Source organism: Vidua macroura, chromosome 10 (assembly GCF_024509145.1).
Source record: "Vidua macroura isolate BioBank_ID:100142 chromosome 10, ASM2450914v1, whole genome shotgun sequence".
NCBI classification, from domain to species: domain Eukaryota; kingdom Metazoa; phylum Chordata; class Aves; order Passeriformes; family Viduidae; genus Vidua; species Vidua macroura.
The window spans coordinates 24,506,771-24,516,757 of record NC_071580.1 but is presented as its reverse complement, the minus strand read 5'-3'; the positions used below and the strand labels follow the sequence as shown (position 1 = coordinate 24,516,757).

General features: G+C 41.8%; 1 protein-coding gene across 1 annotated transcript; it reads left to right on the top strand.

Moving 5' to 3' along the window:
- Positions 1-3,069: 3,069 nt before the first annotated feature.
- On the top strand, positions 3,070-4,784 carry LOC128812359 (G-protein coupled receptor 55-like). The gene is made up of 2 exons (XM_053986709.1): positions 3,070-3,139; positions 3,803-4,784. Exon 2 carries the CDS (start codon positions 3,816-3,818, stop codon positions 4,731-4,733), a length of 918 nt encoding a protein of 305 aa, XP_053842684.1. The 5' UTR covers positions 3,070-3,139; positions 3,803-3,815; the 3' UTR covers positions 4,734-4,784.
- Positions 4,785-9,987: the final 5,203 nt, after the last annotated feature.

Sequence of the window (9,987 nt, the reverse complement as noted above, 5' to 3'; positions counted from 1 at the left end):
ATCTACAATATATCAATAACATCATTGTGTAAAAAAATACAATGAAAGTATTAAAAAAAATCCAAATTCTCCTAAAAACCAACTTCACCATCAAAAAAAACCAAAATTTAAAAACCTACCTAAAAAATCCATTTCCTAAAAACAAAATAACAAAACAAACAACATCAAATTCTCACATCATCAACAAAATTACAACAATATCTCCACCAACCAACAAAAAACCCCACAAACTTTCCTAAACACCATAAACTTTTAAAAAATAGACATTTCCAAATACAACCAAATGATAAACCCTCTCTACCTAATCATCCACAACAAAACCACTTTCCAATAAAACCCTAAACAACAACAAATAAAAAATTAAATTAAAACAATACACATATCAAAACATAATACAAATATCCTAAAACAAACTCAAAATACCCAAAAACCTCCCACAAAACAAACAAAAAAAAAACCTCACTTAACCTTAATTTTCAATACAAATGCAAACCATAAAAACAAAACCTCACAATCCTTCTAACGCTTTATATTTTAAACAAGAAATATCAAAAAAATTACCACAAAAATAACTAACTTCTAACAACCAAGTATTCATAACAACATCACTTTTTAATCCTTCAATATTGACTCTTCCTATCGTTATAAAACAGAATTCACCAAGCATTGCATTGTGGTGTGTGTGCTGCCAAAGTGAGCACAGCCGTGCACATCAGGGCAGCCCTGCTGCCCCCAGCCAGGCTGGCCCAGCCCCAGATCTCTCTTCATGGTGGTGGTGCCTGCCTGTGCTGGGTTTTGTTCATATCCAGAATACAGCCACGGTCACAAGAGCACCACAGGATGCACAGAAGTGAAACCTAGCTGAGAAATGAGATGAGGTGCTAGTCATTCAAACTTGTATTGGTTTTTTCCTTTGGTGGTGTTTCTTTTTTTTTTTTTTTTTTTCCTTAAATAGAGTCATTTCAACTAAAATACCCCGGGGAAACCCCAAGGGACTCTTTCTTCTCTCATCTCCTATCCCCCATCTCTTTCACAGATGCACAGTTTTAATTTAGCCAATATAATCCTCAGTTTTGAAATGTAAGGAGCATGCAGAAGACCAAGCAAACTACATCTGTGGCTTTTCTTTCCCTTTTTGGAAAGAACACTGCAAACATGCATACAATGGCCAAAACCCCCCACTTTTTTTCCCTTTTCTACCTGAACAAAATCATCACCTGACACTCTCCATGGGTATATTCCCTGCTCCCTAGGAGTATAAACAGATGTAAGAGTAACCCTTGACTCTTTTGAAACACCAAGTTGAAGTGAACATACCAGATCACCACTGAAAATCAGCAATCTTTTTCCTTTCTGATATCATGAAAAGGGAAACAATTACAGGATTTAGCTCAAAGCACATTTTGACAACTAATGCTCTACCCGTGGATGCTATGGACAATCAATAAAATCCTTTATTGGGGAAAAAAACACAAAACAACAATAACAAAAAAAAAACCCTAAAGACAAACAAAAAAAACACAACCAACCAAAAAAAAAAAAAAAACCAACCCCACACACACACACAGAAAAAAACCAAACAAACAAAACAAAACAAAACAAAAAAACAAAACAAAAACAAACAAAAAAAAACAAACAAACAAAAAAAAAACACACACACAAAAAACACACAAAGGAAAAAATAAAAAATTTAAAAACCCAAAGAAAGACCAGTAGAGTCAGATTTCTTTCCGTGTTATCAGAACCTGGTTTTAAAGGGTGACTCAGAGGTGTGAGTCCCGCAGATTTACATCTTAAATGAGCTGTGTGACTCCCTGTGTACACAGAGCCCGCATGCAGACCCAGCGTGGGGAGGCCACGCTGTCATGGAAATCCGTGATGCAACAAAAAGCAGCAGCACTTGGTGCTTTCTGACATTCTGACCAGCAGCTGCTTTGTGTGCAGCTCACTCTGCTGCCTTAAAAGAAAACACAAGACTGCAGAATTCTACAAGCTGAGAAGGAGAAAAAGTCAACAACCAGGGCACGAGGCAGCCCAAAGGTAAGATGACAAGAGATATTTCACTATAGCAAAACCTTGCCTTAAAAGCTTCCCTCTTGTCACGAGATCCAAAAACGAATTATATTTTACATAATTTGCATTGCTTACAGCATAGCTAACTTTTTTAATGACTGAACAAAACTTCCCTTTGCATTTATGTTTTATATAATATTTTTCAGTTTATTTTTTAATAAATCTGCACAACAGATCCTAGTCTGAAACATCTTTTAATTATAGTGAGAATTTTATTAGTTAAGCATCTTGGTGAGAAGCTGAAATTCTATTTCTCTAGACCCAGAATTTCTTAGACACACTATCAAACAAATTAAAAACAAGACTGAAGAAAAAGGAAAATAGTAATGAAATCTCCTACAGAGGCGTTGAAGTAAAGAACTTTGTCAGTATTTATTACTTTTCAGAAATTCCTTTGGCTCTCAGTAATGGGCTCCCTCCCAGCATCAGACTCACAGTGCTTCATGCTGCTTTTCTTACTTCTGTCTAAGCCAGTAACTTACGGAATCTCACTTACCTGCCATTACTGTGTCTTTAAGAAGCAAAGAATTAAATTTTCTTTTTTGCTGATCTTAATCTCACTCAAAGAGATCTTGATCTCTCAAACCACAGCACGGGAGAGTTTACCTGTGAAATACTCAGGGGGGTGACTTGATCTGCAGGACAGAAACTTTGCTCAGTTGACAAAATGGAACAGCATCAAAATCAGCAGCTCATGTAGGAAAGACACTGGTTTGAAGTAAAAACTAGAGAACAGCAGGGGAAATTAATTTCTGGGTGCTGACAGAAAGATCTCTGACAGACTTTATTTACAGGTTCCATTTGCTGTCATGGAACTGGCTGGAGGAAAGGATCTGGTATTCCTGGCCATTTGCATTTTTAAGTGACTACAGCACTGCAGAAACCAATGAGCACCTTCCTAGTCCTTATCAGGAGAGTCTGAGGGCAGGATCAAGCCAGAACCCTTCCTCTGAAGAAGATAAGTTGTGACCCCAGCTCAGCTTAGAGAGTGCCTGCCGACTTTCAGTCCCCTCTTTGCAGAGGCAAATCCAGCTGCATGTTTCCTGTAACCCTTGTCTCTGCTGTGGTAAGTCTGGCTGATTTAGACAAAATCTTATCCTTCTACCAAAGACTTAACCTCTGCCAGAAATAGCCCGTTAGAAGCTACCTGCCTGAAGCTTTCAGACAGCTTTTAGAAGGGCCAGAGGTACTACTCACAGTCCCTCTTTGCCCTGGGGTTGTGGGAGAGGGTGCAGGATGGCAGTGACTCTATGGGATCTTCACATTAATAAATGTGGGGGACTCTTCTTTTCTTGGCTCCCCAAGATCTCATACAATACCTTGATGCAGGAAACAGGATCCACATCATTGTTTCCACCCTCGTGTTCCAAGAGCCCCTAAAATCAGGGTCTGCTACCTCAGTTCTGCAGAGAAATCTCTCCAATGGGATGGTGCAGTCACACACTTTGCCCAGGCTGAATTACAGGACAGCACAGTCTGGGGTTACAGCAACAGTGCAAGTGAGGGTGGACACCAGAAAGCCCCATCCCCCCTTGAGGTACAACCTTGCCCCAGAATCATTGGCACTGAGAAGCTCCATGCTACAAGGAGCTGCAATTCAGCACACAGCAGTCCAAGAGGGGAAAAAAGGGATTTCCAAGGCTGTGGACACATAGAGACCTTATTAGCCCTTGTTCTATGTCTTTTACTGATCTTCATCTTTCCTTGCGGTGATTTTCTTCTCTTCCAGCATACTTGGAGATATGAATGACACCCATGGCAAGGGCAATATCAGTGCTACTGTGGAACTGTTCCAGCTCATCATGTACACCCCCACTTTTATCCTGGGTTTGCTGTTCAACATAATGGCTCTGTCATTCCTGTTTTTTAAGGTTAAAAAGCTGTCAGAATCTACAGTCTACATGATAGCCCTTATATTCCTGGATACTTTGCTGTTGTTTACTCTTCCTTTTAAAATCATTTCCTACCACCTTCAGGACAACTGGAACTTGGGGTCTGTGTTTTGCTCCACCTTGGAGAGTCTTTACTTTGTGAACATGTACGGCAGCATCCTCATCTCCCTGTGCATCTGCGTGGACCGGTACATCGCTATCCAGTACCCCTTCGTGGCCCTCACCCTCCGGTCCATCAAGAAAGCTGCCATGGTCTGTGCTCTCATCTGCCTGGGCACCTCCGTGGGGACACTCTCCACTTTCCAGCTGCATGGGAAGGGCCGCAACATCTCGTCCTGCTTCCATAACTTCTCCAAGAGCACGTGGGAGAACGCAGGCCTGTTCAGCACCCTGGTGATCATCTTCTTTGGCAGCATGGCAGCCATGACCTTCTGCACTGCCCAAACTGTCCGGTGCCTGAGAAGGCACAGAAAGCCAGACAACCTCCAAACACACAGCACCAGAGCAGAGAGGATCGTGGTGACAAACCTGGTCGCCTTTCTGGTGTGTTTCACACCTTACCACGTGGCGTACTTCATGTACTTTTTGGTGAAGAACAACATCATCCACGTCAGTTTTCAGCAAGTGCTACGAGACATTGTTCAGGTCACCCTTTGCTGGGCAAACCTGAACTGCTGTCTTGATGGGGTGTGTTATTATTTTGTTTTAAAGGAGTCCTTGGAAGACCCGTTGCAAAACAGTGAAAAAAGAGCCATGCAAAAGCCTTGATTTATGTACTGCATGTTCATTACTTGGGATGATGTGTGGAGAGGCTTTTGTGGAAAGTACAGGGTTCTGAACTTCTTGCCTAAGCAGTTTGCTTTAAATATTCACAGCTGAAAATATTTCCTAAAAACCAGAACTAAGTCAATTTCCAGGAGACTCTTCCGAACTTTTTTTACTTCTTTCCGTAATGTTTCCTGTTATTATTTATGTATAAAAATATATTTAATTATTCGTATGAATAGTGATGCATATTTCTTTGGATGTGATTCTTCTTTACTTTGAAAAGAAGAAAAAGGTTAACTTATATGTGGTTGCAAGTTTCAGCTTCCCTGTCCACACTGTACCTGCAAACCTTCCTCAAAACTTTAGTCACTACAGACTTGGTCTAGTAAGAAACAAAGACTTGAATCTCAGGGTAAAAAGCTCCAGACTAAATTCTGTTGCTAAATTCTGTTGCCTCCCCTGTCCTGGTCACGTATGCTTTTCCTCACACACATGCACCTGTCGGGTTTAGACTTGCACATGCTATTTAAAAAAGAAGATAATGATTGTAACTCTAAATGCAAAGGCAGCTTTAGGTTCACATGGATATAGCAAGACCTCCATGTCATTCCTCCACTGCTGGACTTCAAGGTGCAGCACTTGTTTTAGTGACAGCTGTTGTGACAGCTCATCACACATCTAACTAATGCTGCCACTGGCTCAAATTACACAGCACACATTAATTGACTCCCCCAGTTCCAGGCTTCCTCACCAGCTCCTCTCCTACTTGCAGGCTTTTCACATCTATTCCTTCCTGCTTGGTTACAAACATAGTTTCATGAACAGAGCCAAACCAAACAAGAGCATGAAATAAAATCCCCATGTCCAATGTAGTGGCAAGCACATGAACCTGAAGGAACTACCCCCACTTTATGGGGGGATAAGATAAGAGTAGCCCTGATCCCTAAAGCAGTAGCCAGAAACATGCAGAACCCTGGGGGAAAGCAACCTTTTGGACCTCAGAGCAAGCTAAGCACTCCCATTCCCCAAGCAAACAAGGCAATAAAAAATAATCAAGCAGCGAGAGCCTAACATGCCAGTCAATTACTTCTTATCAGCGCTCACAGGCAGAGATAAACCCAAAGACAAGGAGCATCCAGGCTGCAGAGAGGCAGCCCACTGCTCTGGGCCACCCCCACTGCTGCCTGCAAGCCCGTCCCAGCCATCAGCTGCCACCTTCCTGAGAGATGAGGCTGATTTAGCAATGAAAGCCAGAGTTCTCATGTTCATGCTGAGCTGGATCCTTGCAGTACCTCTTTGAGGCAGGGACACTAATCGCAGCCTCTTTTCCACACACTTTTGGCAAGGATAATGCACAAACTGTGTACTGATTTCTCCCCTGAGCTGGAGGGGAGAAATTACATGTGGGGGCTCCAGTCTGTCAAAGGGAATGTTTTTTAAGTGAATCTATGTATGAGATTGTACCAAAGAAACCCAGTTCCAGTTGGGAACACAGACCCAACACAGACCTAAGTATCTATTGTTGTTGACAAAGTCCTTTTTGGTATTCAGGCAATGAATTGTGCTTCTGAGAAGACACGGACTGTGTATTTACCTTACGTCCTGGTTATGAAAAAATGCCTGAAAATAAAATTCAGCAGGATATTCCAGCAAGAATTCCCTCCCCATAGCAATGGCCATTTCCATTGATTCCCTCAGTAACTTCAGAATATCTGATTGAATATCCCTGCCAGCAGACAAGGACTCCTCATCAGGTCCTTGCTCATAACTTAACTTTTAACTAACTACACTTCAGTAGACACAAAGATTTTACCATTGTGACTTCAGGCTTCTTTTGGAAAAAGAGTTAACAAATCATAGAAGAAAATAGTGCTGAGGCAAAGGAGTTATTTTCCATCTCAAAGCAGTGGGCCAAGCCAAGAGGGCCTCCAGCTTAACTGACAATGCCTGAACAGAGGGAACGGGGATTGCGTCAGTACCTGGGGAGGCAAAAAATGCCAAAGTATATGAGGAAACTGATCTCAATTGCTCTTCTGTAGCCTGAGGCAGCTCCATTCGTTTCACTGACATGTCTTTGGGCTTACACTGCAATAATTGAGACAAGAAGCTCACCTGTAGTTTTACGCTTCCTCTGTTGCTCAGCTTTTTTCCGAGTACGCCTGTTCTTTGTTTTTTTACCCTGCTGTCCTTGGTCCCACAGATCATAAAGTAACTTGTACTGTGATTTAATTTAGAGTGCTGGTAGACAGCAGGGAGATGAACATTAAATTTAGGAATTTTTGGCTTCTAGGCTACCTTCCTCAGCGATAACATACTGCTTAGAAAGGGCTGGGGTGTTGACCAGATTAAGTATTGTTAACACTGAACAAAGGAAAGCTAAAAATGCTTGAAGCATTTCTTCTTCATCTGAGCATCTCCTCTGTGTTTCTCCAGTGAATCTGGCCACTGATTTTTCTAGAAACAAACAGACTGAGGTGTGGAAAAGCAAGTACCTCTCCATGGACAGGGTACAGCCAAGCAGGGTCTGAGCTCCCTGCCTGTGCACATGGCCCGCAGTGCCCCTGCCTGCTCTGAGAGCACCGATGATCAGGGCACAGTAACGACTTTCATTCTACATCCCGGGACAAATTAGAATTTTGTAAAGGCAACACTTTCTACTAAAAAGTCCCCTGCTGGATCTTACTGTTTCTGGGCCTCTGAATAGTCACTCTCCAGGTCAAATGTAGTGTTGTCTGATCCTTTCTTTGCTCAGATGGGTGACTGCAGCAACTTGCTCACTGGCAGGCATTTATATCTAAACCACGAACATGGGGTATGACCAAGAGAATATTAAAGGATGTAGAGTGCTAAGAAATAAAAGGAGAAAAAATCTGAAAACCTGAAATTCATATGAAGAAAGCAAACCCAAGGATTTGTTTGGAAACAATTTGCCCCCAAGAACAGAGGACTCATTCCTAACACATATAGTTCTTAGCTTAAAATCATTAGTTCATTCTAAAAAAATGCAGTGGGGGCTAGAGAGCTGCTATAGAGCATGTTTTCTACTTGCACTTGGCTTTGCATTTGGATAGTGAAAGGCAGAAGGTTTGAACCAGCACTGAAAGCACAGCAGGTCATGGGAGCTGATGCTGCACTGCTGGGGAACTTCACCCTTTGAGCCAAGCAAGGCATTTCAATTGAGAGGCCTTTCAAAAATGCACCCCGAGGCTGCCACATTTCTTGCCAAGTGTTGCAGACGTTCAAGCCTGTATCCTGTTCACATAAGCAATTTCCCCACTCACTTCTTTGCAGGTTTCACAGAGAGACTGGGCATGTGCTTCAGCAGCAAATGCTCTATTCCCGGCAGCCTCACTCACCTGAGAAAGCAGTGAGGCTCAGACTTAGATTAACTCTGCACATCTGTCCTTTGCTTTCCAAATTTCTTGTCTTCTAGTACAACTATTATCTTATGTGTCAGGCTCAGGAAGTATCTGTTTGGCTTGTGAAAGAATAAAAGGTTTAAAAGAAAACATCACCAATGATATTTACAAATAACCACACAAATCCTATTCATCTCCCAGATGAAAAGAATCAACACAGGTACCAGGCATGCAGAAAATTCTGCAGAGTTTTCACTATTGTGGGAATAAAAAATAAAAAAGTAAAAAAAAAATTCACTTAATATATTTTATGAAAGATGTTCACATACAATGAATGGAGAAAAGTATTTACCATGAACAATATCATATCTATGATCAGCGGTAATGAGAAAAAGCTTCAGAAAAGTAATTCTCAACAGAAATAAAAAGGGTTTTATAGAGATTTTCTTATGATTCACTTCTCTCAAAATGTTCTAGCATTTTTACTGCTGCTAAAACGGGTTAAAATAGCCCTTTTTTTCTCTCTGCAGAAGGACAGCAGTATGATCTAAAGACAAATTTGTAGCACTGTAGATGCTAGGCAGAAGCCCTCTGAGAAGTGAAATAGTTAATTTTGCTGTGAAAGTGAAGTGCTGCAGATAAGCAGAGGCAGAAATCACACCCCAGCTCCCTTCACAGCTATTTCCCCACAGAGAAAAGCTGTTTGCATGCTCTTTCCATCTGCTGCATTTACTGGTGGAAGTCTCACAAAGAAGTAGAAATGTCCTAAGTGGGACCCCAAAGCAGTAGAGAATTCCCACAGCTGACCTTGGAGTGCCAGGGACACGCAGATGTGACTCCAGTTTTGGGGGGAGGACACTGATCTCACACATGAGGAGCAGTTTGCTCCTCAATCTGCAGCTGGCCAATGCAAAGCCACAATTCAATCAGGGGCTACAGCTTGCCTTATTCATCCCTGTCTTCATCCTTCCTTCCCTTTCACAAGCCTCTGCCTTCAGCTTTTGGAGGCACTGAACCCTTTAGCAAAGCTTAGACTTCTCCTCCATTGGGTTTCTTGCTAATGAGAAAGGTCTACCATAGCAACAAACTAATAAATCAGTGTCTTTAGCTGCTGGGAAATGCAAAGGACGCCTACAACCTCCTTCATTTTGTTTATTCTTATTATTCTGACTTTATACACTGTCACTTCGTAAGAATGGCATTTATCACGTTTTCTAATGTTGCTGTGGGACAGTGTTAAAATGAAAAATCTATGAGGAATCAGAAATGTGTCCCTGGAAGAAGAGCTGAATCAGTGCCATTTGCAGACATCAAACGATGTAGAACCTCACATCTGCTGTATGCCACAGATTCCTATTAATCCTTCTCTCTATTCCAAGACAAAAAGTGCATTACACTGGGACTAGGTAGAGAGCAAGCATCAGCAGTTTAGAGCTATAAACACTGGTGGGCAATTGTTAATCCAAAGCTAAGCATTACAAACCCAGGAAATCCAGTTTGGATTACACTTTGGAGTACACCACAAGAATCCCAACCATTCCTGGCTAAGTATTAACTTTGTGACTACAAGTAAAGCCACCTCCCAGAGCCCAGCATTTAGCCTGGGCCTACTTGGCCTGCCATCACTATTGAGAGTGAAGGACACTGTCTGACACAGCTTTTATCAGTTTAAAGAAGAGCTTAGGAAAGAAAGCACAAGAAGTTGCAGACAGCAGAGACCTGACTTCCTATCATACTGATAGGAAGTGGTGTGGTTTGAAAAAGTTGCAGCTGGAAGGGGGCAGAAACAAAGGACTGTGACTTTTGCCAGACCAGCTCGGCATAGCAGTAAAAGCCCTGCATGTGGGTTTGTTTCCCTCATGCAGAGCAAAATAACTTGGTATTAATAATAAACA

What these genes read in the sequence shown, in the direction of transcription:
- LOC128812359 (XM_053986709.1), top strand. Translation starts at nt 3,816, where the DNA reads ATGAATGACACCCATGGCAAGGGCAATATCAGTGCTACTGTGGAACTG.